Genomic DNA, 16,126 nt, shown 5'->3' on the forward strand with positions numbered 1-16,126 from the left:
AGAGAAACCAGACCTTCATAGAAATCCTTCTGAGTAGGACTGCCAGTGCAGATACGGGTCCCCATGGCCCCCCTGATGTGCAGCAAGGTGCTCTCAAGCCACTTGCAGGCACTGAGGGGGACCTGGCCCATGAGAGGGAAGTTGGTGGCAGACATCAAGGAAGTGGGGGCTCCTCTCCAAGCGCTCACACTTCCATGCCACTCCAGAGCCCTCGGTCAGAGCCCCACCAGAGTCCACGCCCAACTGTGATCGGAGTCTCAACCCCTGCACAGCCGCAGGAGCAGCAAACTTTTGACGAGCCCTCGCAGGCTCGCAACCCCAGAGGACGCCCGCCAAAGGTGTCGAGACAGGAGCAGCAGGAAAGTGAGCAAGGGGCCTCCACATCTGCTGAAGCCACAGGGGAAGCACCACGTAGGAGCACGCGTAAGAGAAAGATACTGCACAAAGTCACAAGAGTAGTCACTTGGGTGAAATTTGATGTATTGTTAGAAAAAGCCATCAGATTAATAATGTTAATAAAAAATCTGATGGCTACTGCAGTAGTTGTGGCGTGTGTCATTTCGCAAATGGGTCTTTCACATTGAGGGCTTAGGATTACTTGCAATTGTCAGTATGCTGGTCAAATAGCTAGGAATCCACAGGGTCTTGGCCATTGTCGATGCTCAGGTAAGAAGCTGTGAGACAAAAGTGCTTGATCGGCTAGGCTAAGCAAATCTGGCCAAGATGAGTGCGTTCCTTGCATCCCGAGCAGCAATGTTCTCGCGTAATGCTGCCGCTGGTTGATGGGCCTCTGCAGGATGTTCGTTTTCGCTTTCCTCCTCCTGCTCCTCCTCCTCCTCCTCCTCCACCTCCTCCTCCTCCTCCTCATCATCTGAGGAGGATATGTGAGGAGCCACTTGGTCCTCAGGAATCTGCAAGCCACGACGCTGTGCCATCTTGTGAAATGCACAGCAAACCACGACGATTCTGGAGACCCTGGCTGCTGAGTACTGCAGGGCTCCACCGGATCTATCCAGGCATCTGAAGTGCATCTTCAGCACACCGATGGTTTGCTCAATTATGGCTCTGGTGGACATGTGGCTGGAGTTGTAGCTCTCCTCTGCTTCGTTGGATGGTCTTCTCAACGGTGTCATTAGCCACATCCTCAGAGGATAGCCCTTGTCTCCAAGTAGCCATCCGTTAAGTTGGTCTGGCGGACTGAATAGCGGAGGCACAGTAGACTGGCGCAGTATGAAGGAGTCATGGCAACTGCCAGGGTACTTGGCACAAACATGCAAAATTTCCTTCTTGTGGTTAAGGCTGAACGTTAAGGGAGTGGAAGCCTTTGCGGTTGACAAAAGTAACTGGATTGCGATGGGGTGCCTTAAGGGCCACATGTGTGCAGTCAACGATGCCCTGCACCCTTGGAAAGCCTGCCAGATTAGCTAATCCAACCGCTCGCGCCGTGACACTAGCTTGATCCTTGGTGAAATGGATGTGATTGTGCACGATGGCAAAGAGGGCATCGGTTACCTGCGTGATGCAAGTGTGTGCGGCCGCCTGGAAGATGCCGCTGATGTCTGCTGCTGATCCCTGGAATGAGCCTGAGGCAAAAAAGTTGAGTGCGGTGGTGACTTTGACGGCCACTGGTAAGGCTTGTCCACCTGGTCCTCTGGGCTGCAGGTATTGTTGCAGCATTGCGCAGATGTCAGTCACTACCTCTCGCGAAAGTCGGAGCCACCTTTGGCACTGCTGCTCAGACATGTTGAGGTAGCTGACCCTGTGTCTGTAGACCATGTTTGGGGGGTATCTCCTGCGCTGACGGGCTTCTAAGCGCTGGCCCCTTCTGGCCTGTGCAGCTTCAGGTGGGTGAGCAGCAGCCTGGTGCTCCTGTTGCTGCTGCTGTTGATCCTGGTTCTGCTGGTGCTGTGGCTGGTGCTCGAGCTCCTCTAATGTCCAGATGGGAAGGAAATAAATGGCTCCCATGCTTCTGGTATATGCCTCAGTTGAGGAAGCGCTGAGTGAAGGTGGCGAGAGGGGTTTCCCAGGAGGTCACACTGGAGATGTGTGTGAGGCTCCAACCTTCCACAGGTGTGGTTAAGCCTGGTAAAAGTTGCCCCAGGCCTGAAACAACAAGGTCCTGCCACCTGCAAATGATGGCTGATCAAATCTCCTCTTTAATGGTTGACCTGCAGCTGATAGTCAGCAAGCCAATTGTGCTCCCGCCAGGTTTCACCGGTGTGTTGCACATCAGGCATGTTTCATGTGGGAAAAGGGTTAAAATCGCAAAGGCCTTTCAAAATGGTGATTAAAGAGACAATTTCGTGCTTGTTAAGGGCCTTAACGGCCTATCCCGCCTCTTGGAGGTGGGACGGAGACGGGACCATTAGACACGAATGAATTAAAATTGCTCGGAGGCGGGATGGAGGCGGGGTTGGTCCCGCCCGCCAGTTTTCACGATTTTAACCCCTCACATGCCTCCAATCCTGCCTCCACGGCTCAATGAAAATCCAGCCCACAGAGTCTGCAAAGGGATATAGATAGACTGAGTGAGTGGGCAGTAAGGTGGCAGATGGAGTATAATGTAGGGAAATGTGAGGTTATTCACTTTGGTAGGAAGAATAGAAAAACAGAATATTTTTTAAATGGTGAGAAACTTTCAAATGTTGGTGTTCAGCGAGATTGGGGTGTCCTTGTGCAAGAAACACAGAAAGCTAGCATGCAGGTACAGCAAGCAACAAGGAAGGCAAATGGCATGTTGGCCTTTATTGCAAGGGGGTCGGAGTATAAGAGTAAGGAAGTCTTACTACAATTGTACAGGGCCTTGGTGAGACCACACCTGGAGTACTGGGCACAGTTTTGGTCTCCTTATCTGAGGAAGGATATACTTGTCTTGGAGGCGGTGCAACGAAGGTTCACTAGATTGATTCCTGGGATGAGAGGGCTGTCCTATGATGAGAGATTGTGTAGAATGGGCCGATACTCTCTGGAGTTTAGAAGAATGAGAGGTGATCTCATTGAAACATACAAGATTCTGAGTGGGATTGACAGGGTAGATGCTGAGAGGTTGTTTCCCCTGGCTGGAGTGTCTAGAACTAGGGGGCACAGTCTCAGGATAAGGGGTAGGCCATTTAAGACCGAATTTAGGAGGAATTTCTTCACTCAGAGGGTTGTGAATCTTTGGAATTATCTGCCCCAGAGGGCTGTGAATTCTGAGTCTTTGAGTATATTCAAGGCTGAGATCGATAGATTTTTGGACTCTAGGGGAATCAAGGGATATGGAGAGCGGGCGGGAAAGTGGAGTTGAGGTCGATGATCAGCCATGATCTTATTGAATGGTGGAGCAGGCTCGAGGGGCCGTATGGCCGACTCCTGCTCCTATTTCTTATGTTCTTATGTTTACAATGGAACAGAGAAAAAAATCGGCTGAATGATCCCAGCCCTGTGTTTCCGGCATTCGTTCTCCAAACTTGGCCCAATCCTAGCACTGAGTGCGTCACAAGTGACAGTGATAGCATTTCATTTTCCCCTCGGGAAATGATCCCAAAGCCTTGATTATAAGTTGTGAATGGGTAAACATCGCCATGAACTAAGCCTTTTATTTTCCGATTTCCTGTTGACTGTGCGAAAGAAGCCATTGGTGAGTGCAGCTGTTTGATGTAATGACAGTGTCGGCTGTGTTCCGGTCAGAGTCATTAACAGGGGCAGCGGGGAGCAGCCAGGGCTGATTGGACTCCATTACACTGATGGGGAGGGGCTACCACAGACACTGAAGTAATCGTGTTGGACTTATTCACAGTCTAAGGATAAGGGGTAAGCCATTTAGGACTGAGATGAGGAGGAATTTCTTCACCCAGAGAGTGGTGAACCTGTGGAATTCTCTACCACAGAAGGCAGTAGAGGCCAATTCATTAAATATATTCAAGAAGGAGTTAGATATATTTCTTAAGGCTAAAGGGATCAAGGGATATGGGGAGAAAGCAGGGACAGGGTACTGAGTTTGGATGATCAGCCATGATCTCATTGAATGGCGGAGCAGGCTCGAGGGGCCGAATGGCCTACTCCTGCTCCTATCCTCTATGTTTCTATGTGGATTTTCTGCCCCAAGGGAGGGGGCAGATAGGCTGTAGAGCAACAACTTGCATTTATATAGCGCCTCCAACGCAGCGAAACGTCCCAAGGCGCGTCACAGGAGCGTCAACAGACAAAAAGTGACAAGGCCAAAGACGGAGATATTAGGACAGGTGACCAAAAGCTTGGTCAAAGAGCTAGGTTTTCAGGAACATCTTAAAGGAGGAGGGAGAGGTAGAATTAGAGAATCATAGAATGGTTAGTGCACAGAAGGAGGCCATTCGGCCCATCGAGCCCGTGCCGGTGGTGAGGTTTGGCCCTGAGTAGGGCCATTTCAGTTGGCCTCAGCTCTTCTAGGCCAGGGAGGGGAATATTCAGCTCAGGTCTCGCTCCTGATCGCCAGCCATTGATAGTGTGTGTATGTGGGTGTCCAATGAGGGTAGGCTGCCTCTCTGATGCTACGCATGGTCAAAAAGCCACTGATATTCATTGTCCAGTTTACATGGAAGAGAGACCTGCTGACCAGTCCAATTAAACCTGAGCAGGAGTCTGCACCTTCAGGAGAGGGAAGGGACAACACTAACATTACAAATATTAACAGAAGATCAGATACTGCATGGCCCTCAGACACAGAGATACTAGGCCACAGACACTGAGATACTGGGCCTCAGACACTGAGATACTGGGCCTCAGACACTGAGATACTGGGCCTCAGACACTGAGACACTGGGCCTCAGACACTGAGATACTGGGCCTCAGACACTGAGATACTGGGCCTCAGACACTGAGATACTGGGCCTCAGACACTGAGATACTGGGCCTCAGACACTGAGACACTGGGCCTCAGACACTGAGATACTGGGTCTCAGACACTGAAATACTGGGCCACAGACACTGAGACACTGGGCCTCAGACACTGAGACACTGGGCCTCAGACACTGAGACACTGGGCCTCAGACACTGAGATACTAGGCCACAGACACTGAGATACTGGGCCTCAGACACTGAGATACTGGGCCTCAGACACTGAGATACTGGGCCTCAGACACAGAGATACTAGGCCACAGACACTGAGATACTGGGCCTCAGACACTGAGATACTGGGCCTCAGACACTGAGATACTGGGCCTCAGACACTGAGACACTGGGCCTCAGACACTGAGACACTGGGCCTCAGACACTGAGATACTGGGCCTCAGACACTGAGATACTGGGCCTCAGACACTGAGATACTGGGCCTCAGACACTGAGATACTGGGCATCAGACACTGAGACACTGGGCCTCAGACACTGAGATACTGGGTCTCAGACACTGAAATACTGGGCCACAGACACTGAGACACTGGGCCACAGACACTGAGACACTGGGCCTCAGACACTGAGATACTGGGCCTCAGACACTGAGACACTGGGCCTCAGACACTGAGACACTGGGCCTCAGACACTGAGATACTGGGCCTCAGACACTGAGACACTGGGCCTCAGACACTGAGATACTGGGTCTCAGACACTGAGTCACTGGGCCTCAGACACTGAGATACTGGGCCTCAGACACTGAGACACTGGGCCCCAGACACTGAGATACTGGGCCTCAGACACTGAGATACTGGGCCTCAGACACTGAGATACTGGGCCTCAGACACTGAGATACTGGGCCTCAGACTCTGAGATGCTGGGTCTCAGACACTGAGACTCTGGGCCTCAGACACTGAGACACTGGGCCTCAGACACTGAGATACTGGGCCTCAGACACTGAGACACTGGGCCTCAGACACTGAGATACTGGGCCTCAGACACTGAGATACTGGGCCTCAGACACTGAGACACTGGGCCTCAGACACTGAGATACTGGGCCTCAGACACAGAGATACTGGGCCTCAGACACTGAGATACTGGGCCTCAGACACTGAGATACTGGTCCTCAGACACTGAGATACCGGGCCTCAGACACTGAGACACTGGGCCTCAGACACTGAGATACTGGGCCACAGACACTGAGACACTGGGCCTCACTCACTGAGATACTGGGCCTCAGACACTGAGATACTGGGCCTCAGACACTGAGATACTGGGCCTCAGACACTGAGATACTGGGCCTCAGACACTGAGATACTGGGCCTCAGGCACTGAGACACTGGGCCTCAGACACTGAGACACTGGGCCTCACACACTGAGACACTGGGCCTCAGGCACTGAGACACTGGGCCTCAGACACTGAGACACTGGGCCTCAGGCACTGAGATACTGGGCCTCAGACACTGAGACACTGGGCCTCAGACACTGAGATACTGGGCCTCAGACACTGAGATACTGGGCCACAGACACTGAGATACTGGGTCTCAGACACTGAGTCACTGGGCCTCAGGCACTGCGATACTGGGCCTCAGGCACTGATACTGGGCCTCAGACACTGAGATACTGGGCCTCAGACACGGAGATACTGGGCCTCAGACACTGAGATACTGGGCCTCAGGCACTGCGATACTGGGCCTCAGGCACTGAGATACTGGGCCTCAGACACGGAGATACTGGGCCACAGACACTGAGATACTGGGCCTCAGACACTGAGATACAGGGCCTCAGCCACTGAGATACTGGGCCTCAGACACTGAGACACTGGGCCTCAGACACTGAGACACTGGGTCTCAGACACTGAGTCACTGGGCCTCAGACACTGAGATACTGGGCCTCAGACACTGAGATACTGGGCCTCAGACACTGAGATACTGGGCCTCAGACACTGAGACACTGGGCCTCAGACACTGAGTCACTGGGCCTCAGACACTGAGACACTGGGCCTCAGACACTGAGACACTGGGCCTCAGACACTGAGACACTGGGCCTCAGACACTGAGACACTGGGCCTCAGACACTGAGATACTGGGCCTCAGACACTGAGGTACTGGGCCTCAGACACTGAGATACTGGGCCTCAGACACTGAGATACTGGGCCTCAGACACTGAGATACTGGGCCTCAGACACTGAGACACTGGGCCTCAGACACTGAGATACTGGGCCTCAGACACTGAGATACTGGGCCTCAGACACTGAGATACTGGGCCTCAGTTAGTGAGATACTGGGCCTCAGACACTGAGATACTGGGCCTCAGACACTGAGATACTGGGCCTCAGACACTGTGATACTGGGCCTCAGACACTGAGATACTGGGCCTCAGACACTGAGACACTGGGCCTCAGGCACTGTGATACTGGGCCTCAGAGACTGAGATACTGGGTCTCAGACACTGAGATACTGGGCCTCAGACACTGAGATACTGGGCCTCAGACACTGAGATACTGCGCCTCAGACACTGAGATACTGCGCCCCAGACACTGAGATACCAGGTCTCAGACAATGAGATACTGGTCCTCAGACACTGAGATACTGGGCCTCAGACACTGAGATACTGGGCCTCAGACACTGAGATACTGGCCCTCAGGCACTGAGATACTGGGCCTCAGACACTGAGACACTGGGCCGCAGGCACTGAGATACTGGGCCTCAGACACTGAGACACTGGGCCTCAGATACTGAGATACTGGGCCTCAGACACTTAGACACTGGGCCTCAGACACTGAGATACTGGGCCTCAGACACTGAGATACTGGGCCACAGACACTGAGATACTGGGTCTCAGACACTGAGTCACTGGGCCTCAGGCACTGCGATACTGGGCCTCAGGCACTGATACTGGGCCTCAGACACTGAGATACTGGGCCTCAGACACGGAGATACTGGGCCTCAGACACTGAGATACTGGGCCTCAGGCACTGCGATACTGGGCCTCAGGCACTGAGATACTGGGCCTCAGACACGGAGATACTGGGCCACAGACACTGAGATACTGGGCCTCAGACACTGAGACACTGGGCCTCAGACACTGAGATACTGGGCCTCAGACACTGAGACACTGGGCCTCAGACACTGAGATACTGGGCCTCAGACACTGAGATACTGGGCCTCAGACACTGAGATACTGGGCCTCAGACACTGAGATACTGGGCCTCACTCACTGAGACACTGGGCCTCAGACACTGAGACACTGGGCCTCACTCACTGAGATACTGGGCCTCAGACACTGAGACACTGGGCCTCAGACACTGAGACACTGGGCCTCAGACACTGAGATACTGGGTCTCAGACACTGAGATACTGGGCCTCAGACACTGAGACACTGGGCCTCAGACACTGAGATACTGGGCCTCAGACACTGAGATACTGGGTCTCAGACACTGAGTCACTGGGCCTCAGACACTGAGATACTGGGCCTCAGACACTGAGATACTGGGCCTCAGACACTGAGATACTGGGCCTCAGACACTGAGATACTGGGTCACAGACACTGAGTCACTGGGCCTCAGACACTGAGATACTGCGCCCCAGACACTGAGATACTGGGTCTCAGACACTGAGTCACTGGGCCTCAGACACTGAGATACTGGGCCTCAGACACTGAGACACTGGGCCTCAGACACTGAGACACTGGGCCTCAGACACTGAGACACTGGGCCTCAGACACTGAGATACTGGGTCTCAGACACTGAGATACTGGGCCTCAGACATTGAGATACTGGGCCTCAGACACTGAGGTACTGGGCCTCAGACACTGAGATACTGGGCCTCAGACACTGAGATACTGGGCCTCAGAGACTGAGATACTGGGCCTCAGACACTGAGACACTGGGCCTCAGACACTGAGATACTGGGACTCAGACACTGAGATACTGGGCCTCAGACACTGAGATAATGGGCCTCAGTTAGTGAGGTACTGGGCCTCAGACACTGAGATACTGGGCCTCAGACACTGTGATACTGGGCCTCAGACACTGAGATACTGGGCCTCAGACACTGAGACACTGGGCCTCAGACACTGTGATACTGGGCCTCAGACACTGAGATACTGGGTCTCAGACACTGAGATACTGGGCCTCAGACATTGAGATACTGGGCCTCAGACACTGAGATACTGGGCCTCAGACACTGAGATACTGCGCCCCAGACACTGAGATACCAGGTCTCAGACAATGAGATACTGGTCCTCAGACACTGAGATACTGGTCCTCAGACACTGAGATACTGGGCCTCAGACACTGAGATACTGGGCCTCAGACACTGAGATACTGGGCCTCAGACACTGAGATACTGGGCCTCAGACACTGAGATACTGGGCCTCAGACACTGAGATACTGGGCCTCAGACACTGAGATACTTGGCCTCAGACACTGAGATACTGGGCCTCAGACACTGAGACACTGGGCCTCAGACACTGAGATACTGGGCCTCAGACACTGAGATACTGGGCCACAGACACTGAGATACTGGGCCTCAGACACTGAGATACTGGGCCTCAGACACTGAGATACTGGGCCTCAGACTCTGAGATACTGGGCCTCAGACACTGAGATACTGGGCCTCAGACACTGAGATACTGGGCCTCAGACACTGAGATCCTGGGCCTCAGACACTGAGATACTGGGCCTCAGACACTGAGATACTGGGCCTCAGAGACTGAGATACTGGGCCTCAGACACTGAGATACTGGGCCTCAGACACTGAGATACTGGGCCTCAGACACTGAGGCACTGGGCCTCAGACACTGAGATACTGGGCCTCAGACACTGAGATACTGGGCCTCAGACACTGAGACACTGGGCCTCAGACACTGAGACACTGGGCCTCAGACACTGAGATACTGGGCCTCAGACACTGAGATACTGGGCCTCAGATACTGAGATACTGGGCCTCAGACACTGAGATACTGTGCCTCAGACACTGGGCCTCAGACACTGAGATACTGGGCCTCAGACACTGAGATACTGGGCCTCAGACACTGAGATACTGGGCCTCAGACACTGAGGCACTGGGCCTCAGACACTGAGACACTGAGCCTCAGCTACTCAGATACCTGACTCTGCCACAACTATAGGCAAAACTCACTTTCAAGCTTGCTGTCACTAGGATAAATGGTGTTGCCTTCCTCTGCCAAAGTCTGCATGCATTATACCTCAGCCTGGATTCCCACCGTGTCTCCAATTGCCTCACACTGACTCACCAGTGGGAGAGAATGAGAGAGGGACAGTGAGAGGAGGAGAGAGGTAAAGAGGAGCAATGACATTCCGCTGACCTCTTTCTCCTCTGTGTGTCGAGGTTTGCGTCACTGAGCTGCCAGTTAAAGTCTCCACCTTGAATGAAATACCACCCCCTTGATGTAGAACTTGTTGAGCCTGTATGTCCTGTTCAGCCAAGCCCCCTGCCAGGCACATTGAATGAAAACCATCTGTCACAGGAACAAGAAATGCCTGAGCCAATCCTAATGAATGTCATTGTCTCAGATTCAACATAGCATGCAGAAATAAACAATCTGATGTCTGGACTATCTGGTGTCCCCACCCAGGAGCAACCTCAGCAACATTATAAACGGCTTTAGATTTTAAATAAAGACAAAAGTTGTATAATCTCGGAGTTGACCCTTTGTAAGAGGAACCTAACCTTTATCGCAGTATCATAACATGAACTAAACAAAATCTCTTCCAGGATCTGCAGGTAAAAGTCCTATAGGTAGTCAGTATGATGCGCCTCGCACAGTTTCAGGGAGCAAAACGGGCGGCATGAAGATAAATACAGGAGCGTGATGTTACGCGACGTGAGTGCGGTGTCACCATATTGGTCCAGGTGTCCGGCATCTGTCCCCGGCGGCTGCCAGGTAACAACCAAAGGCATCATTTAAATATTATAATCAGGGTCCTGCACCAGAATGAGGGCCCTTTCCTGGATTTGGTGTCCCTGTGTGCCTGGAATTTCACTTCCTTAACCCACCCGGCACATCATGAAGGCGTACAGAAAGGGTTAATTAAATTGTCTTGCAGGTCCTTTATATTAACGTTTAGCTTTTGCCTGTTAAGTGAGTTTCAGTGTTCAGTTCAGTCAGAGGGAATTAAAAGAAATACCAGGCAGAGACAGTGTTCGGCTGATAAGCAATTACTAAGGTAGGCACTTGCCTGAGAAACACCAATGATCTGAAAATCAGGGATAGTGTGAGTCAAGTTAAGGGAGTCTGATCTGTGTGCTGCAAGGACAGGATAATCAAATCAGTGTTGTGTGATAAATGTGGATTAGGTAATGTAGAAATATGTAGAAACTTAACTGGATAAATACTGTGGCTACAAGAGCAGGTCAGAGGCTGGGTTTTCTGCGGCGAGTGTCTCACCTCCTGACTCCCCAAAGCCTTTCCACCATCTACAAGGCACAAGTAAGGAGTGTGCTGGAATACTCTCCTCTAGCCTGGATGAGTGCAGCTCCAACAACACTCAAGAAGCTCGAAACCATCCAGGACAAAGCAGCCCGCTTGATTGGCACCCCATCCACCACCTTAAACATTCACTCCCTCCACCACCGGCGCACCGTGGCTGCAGTGTGTACCATCTACAAGATGCACTGCAGCAACTCGCCAAGGCTTCTTCGGCAGCACCTCCCAAACCCGCGACCTCTACCACCTAGAAGAACAAGTTTCTCCTGAATTCTTTATTGGATTTATTAGTGACTAACTTATATTTATGGCCCCTAGTTTTGGATTCCCCCATAAGTGGAAACATCTTCTCTACATTTTATGTAATGGTTTTCACTTAATACAACTTCAGTCACTCATAGTAAATAGGGAAAAGAATTAAATCATCCCACTAACCTGGTTAGTAGTCACTTTCATTTGGCCAGCCATACTTTATATTTCCTAAAATTAATGGATGGAAAATGGTCTACATTGAGCCCGTGATTTCCCCATATTGGTGACTGCCTGCTGAGGTGGCCCACCGGTCACTCAAGATCGGAAAACCATCCCCATTATCCCAAGGGAACACTAGTCTGATCGGTTGAAGGACAATCTCAAGTCAATGGTTTCGGGACTTGACAACAGGAGAGAGTAAGCACAACGCAGCCAGTGGTTCTCCCTACACTGGGCCGAGGGAGCGTTCTGGAACCTGTGACCCCGGCAGCTCACCTTGATACAGGAGTCAGCTTGCTGTCAACCTCTGAACCTTAACCTCAGGCACCTGCTCGGCCATCCGGCAAGGCGGGGGTGGGGGTTACCTACCAGTGCTGTTCCTTGACGACCTTGGCGTCAGGCCGTCGGTGATGGGCACCTGAACTGTTCCAACGTTCCCGTCACGCTCGATGTAATCCATGGTGGGGTGTCCCTGCTGCTTCAGCAGATCAGTGAGGGCTCTGGAAAGAGAAGAGAGAAAAACTCAATAGATTGCTCCGACCATGGTATTTTTTTTTTGTCCGCTCCTCTCCTGAAGTCTCTGACTCCCGGGGAATGGTTCCCCAGGTGCTGTGCAATACTACACCTTAGTGGCCAGTTCCTCATGTGCGAGACTAGACAGTGAGTGTCGGCAGACTATTCCACTGTGGGGCACAGCACAGCAGACCCTGATCTGCTCCCCACTCAAATTCCTCCTACAGCCTTTCCAGTAGGTCACTGAAAAGCCATTCGGAGTGGCGACCCTGTCTGATTTATCCACTCCCGAGGCCAAGGGCACTGATGTAGCATCCCTTACACCACCGGCAAACCCAACACAGACTGAGGGCAGAACCTGGGACACTCTTGTCTGCAAGGCTTGTAGCTACACTGGGCCGTGCCTTTACTCACCAGGCCAGTGGGACAGAGGCTCATCCAATCATTCTTAACCTGTATTAACACCACGGACAATGTGGGGTGGAATTTCCTCGTGGATTCGGCTGGCCATCATCCATAACTCCGATGGTGTTGATACCGTGGGGCACCTGTCCTTCGCCAGTGGCATTTAAATGAGGCTTGTACCAGGGGCTGTACCAGGGTCTGTACCAGGGTATGTACCAGGGGCTGTATCAGGGTCTGTATCAGGGGATGTATCAGGGTCTGTATCAGGGTCTGTATCAGGGTCTGTATCAGGGGCTGTATCAGGGTCTGTATCAGGGGCTGTATCAGGGTCTGTATCAGGGGCTGTACCAGGGTCTGTATCAGGGTCTGTATCATGGGCTGTATCAGGGTCTGTATCAGGGTCTGTACCAGGGTCTGTATCAGGGTCTGTACCAGGGGCTGTATCAGGGTCTGTATCAGGGTCTGTATCAGGGTCTGTACCAGGGTCTGTATCAGGGGCTGTATCAGGGTCTGTATCAGGGTCTGTACCAGGGGCTGTATCAGGGTCTGTATCAGGGTCTGTATCAGGGGCTGTACCAGGGTCTGTATCAGGGTCTGTACAAGGGTCTGTACCAGGGTCTGTACCAGGGGCTGTATCAGGGTCAGTATCAGGGTCTGTACCAGGGGCTGTATCAGGGTCAGTATCAGGGTCTGTACCAGGGGCTGTATCAGGGTCTGTATCAGGGTCTGTATCAGGGGCTGTACCAGGGTCTGTATCAGGGTCTGTACAAGGGTCTGTACCAGGGGCTGTATCAGGGTCAGTTTCAGGGTCTGTACCAGGGTCTGTATCAGGGTCTGTACCAGGGGCTGTATCAGGGTCTGTATCAGGGTCTGTATCAGGGTCTGTATCAGGGTCTGTATCAGGGGCTGTACCAGGGGCTGTACCAGGGTCTGTATCAGGGTCTGTATCAGGGTCTGTATCAGGGTCTGTATCAGGGTCTGTATCAGGGGCTGTATCAGGGTCTGTATCAGGGTCTGTATTAGGGGCCGTATCAGGGTCTGTATCAGGGTCTGTATCAGGGTCTGTATCAGAGTCTGTACCAGGGTCTGTATCAGGGTCTGTATCAGGGTCTGTATCAGGGTCTGTATCAGGGTCTGTACCAGGGTCTGTATCAGGGGCTGTACCAGGAGCTGTATCAGGGTCTGTATCAGGGTCTGTATCAGGGTCTGTATCAGGGGCTGTATCAGGGTCTGTACCAGGGTCTGTATCAGGGTCTGTACCAGGGTCTGTATCAGGGTCTGTATCAGGGAGCTGTATCAGGGTCTGTATCAGGGGCTGTATCAGGGTCTGTATCAGAGAGCTGTACCAGGGTCTGTATCAGGGTCTGTATCAGGGTCTGTATCAGGGAGCTGTATCAGGGTCTGTACCAGGGTCTGTATCAGGGTCTGTATCAGGGTCTGTATCAGGCTCTGTATCAGGGTCTGTACCAGGGTCTGTATCAGGGGCTGTATCAGAGTCTGTACCAGGGTCTGTATCAGGGTCTGTATCAGGGTCTGTACCAGGGAGCTGTATCAGGGTCTGTATCAGGGTCTGTATCAGGGTCTGTACCAGGGTCTGTATCAGGGTCTGTACCAGGGGCTGTATCAGGGTCTGTATCAGGGTCTGTATCAGGGTCTGTATCAGGGGCTGTATCAGGGTCTGTACCAGGGGCTGTATCAGGGTCTGTATCAGGGTCTGTATCAGGGTCTGTATCAGGGAGCTGTATCAGGGTCTGTATCAGGGTCTGTATCAGGGTCTGTATCAGGGGCTGTATCAGGGTCTGTATCAGGGTTTGTATCAGGGTCTGTATCAGGGTTTGTATCAGGGTCTGTATCAGGGTCTGTATCAGGGGCTGTACCAGGGTCTGTATCAGGGTCTGTATCAGGGGCTGTACCAGGGGCTGTATCAGGGTTTGTATCAGGGTCTGTATCAGGGTCTGTATCAGGGGCTGTACCAGGGGCTGTATCAGGGTCTGTATCAGGGTCTGTATCAGGGTCTGTATCAGGGACTGTATCAGGGTCTGTATCAGGGTCTGTATCAGGGTCTGTATCAGGGTCTGTACCAGGGTCTGTATCAGGGTCTGTATCAGGGACTGTATTAGGGTCTGTACCAGGGTCTGTATCAGGGTCTGTACCAGGGGCTGTATCAAGGTCTGTATCAGGGAGCTGTATCAGGGTCTGTATCAGGGTCTGTATCAGGGTCTGTATCAGGGTCTGTATCAGGGTCTGTACCAGGGGCTGTATCAGGGTCTGTATCAGGGAGCTGTATCAGGGTCTGTACCAGGGGCTGTATCAGGGTCTGTATCAGGGTCTGTATCAGGGGCTGTATCAGGGTCTGTATCAGGGTCTGTATCAGGGGCTGTATCAGGGTCTGTATCAGGGTCTGTATCAGGGACTGTATCAGGGTCTGTACCAGGGTCTGTATCAGGGTCTGTATCAGGGAGCTGTATCAGGGTCTGTATCAGGGTCTGTATCAGGGACTGTATCAGGGTCTGTATCAGGGGCTGTATCAGGGTCTGTATCAGGGTCTGTATCAGGGACTGTATCAGGGTCTGTATCAGGAGCTGTATCAGGGTCTGTATCAGGGGCTGTATCAGGGGCTGTATCAGGGGCTGTATCAGGGTCTGTATCAGGGTCTGTATCAGGGGCTGTATCAGGGTCTGTATCAGGGGCTGTATCAGGGTCTGTATCAGGGTCTGTATCAGGGTCTGTACCAGGGGCTGTACCAGAGTCTGTATCAGGGTCTGTATCAGGGTCTGTATCAGGGTCTGTATCAGGGTCTGTACCAGGGGCTGTAACAGGGGCTGTATCAGGGTCTGTATCAGGGTCTGTACCAGGGGCTGTACCAGGGGCTGTATCAGGGGCTGTATCAGGGTCTGTATCAGGGGCTGTATCAGGGTCTGTATCAGGGTCTGTACCAGGGTCTGTATCAGGGGCTGTACCAGGGTCTGTACCAGGGTCTGTATCAGGGTCTGTATCAGGGTCTGTATCAGGGGCTGTATCAGGGTCTGTATCAGGGGCTGTATCAGGGTCTGTATCAGGGTCTGTATCAGGGGCTGTATCAGGGTCTGTATCAGGGGCTGTACCAGGGTCTGTATCAGGGTCTGTATCAGGGTCTGTATCAGGGGCTGTATCAGGGTCTGTATCAGGGTCTGTACCAGGAGCTGTATTAAGGTCTGTATCAGGGTCTGTATAAGGGTCTGTATCAGGGTCTGTATCAGGGGCTGTATCAGGGTCTGTACCAGGGTCTGTATCAGGGTCTGTATCAGGGTCTGTATCAGGGAGCTGTATCAGGGTCTGTATCAGGGGCTGTATCAGGGTCTGTATCAGGGAGCTGTACCAGGGTCTGTATCAGGGTCTGTATCAGGGTCTGTATCAGGGGGCTGTACCAGGGGCTGTACCAGGGGCTGTACCAGGGTCT

General features: G+C 52.5%; 1 protein-coding gene across 1 annotated transcript in view; it reads right to left on the bottom strand.

Annotated features, from left to right (window-relative positions):
- Positions 1-11,492: 11,492 nt before the first annotated feature.
- The window catches only part of LOC147099023 (protein shisa-9-like), a 144,659-nt gene continuing 140,025 nt past the window's right edge, over positions 11,493-16,126 (bottom strand). The window contains exon 3 of the mRNA XM_085969573.1: positions 11,493-12,269. Within this exon, the coding sequence (XP_085825699.1) occupies positions 12,131-12,269 (139 nt within the window). The 3' untranslated portion in view covers positions 11,493-12,130. The remainder of the gene's footprint in view (positions 12,270-16,126) is intronic.

This window comes from Somniosus microcephalus, chromosome 28 (genome assembly GCF_052327205.1).
Source record: "Somniosus microcephalus isolate GS21.2 chromosome 28, FLI_Smic_1.0, whole genome shotgun sequence".
NCBI classification, from domain to species: Eukaryota; Metazoa; Chordata; class Chondrichthyes; order Squaliformes; family Somniosidae; genus Somniosus; species Somniosus microcephalus.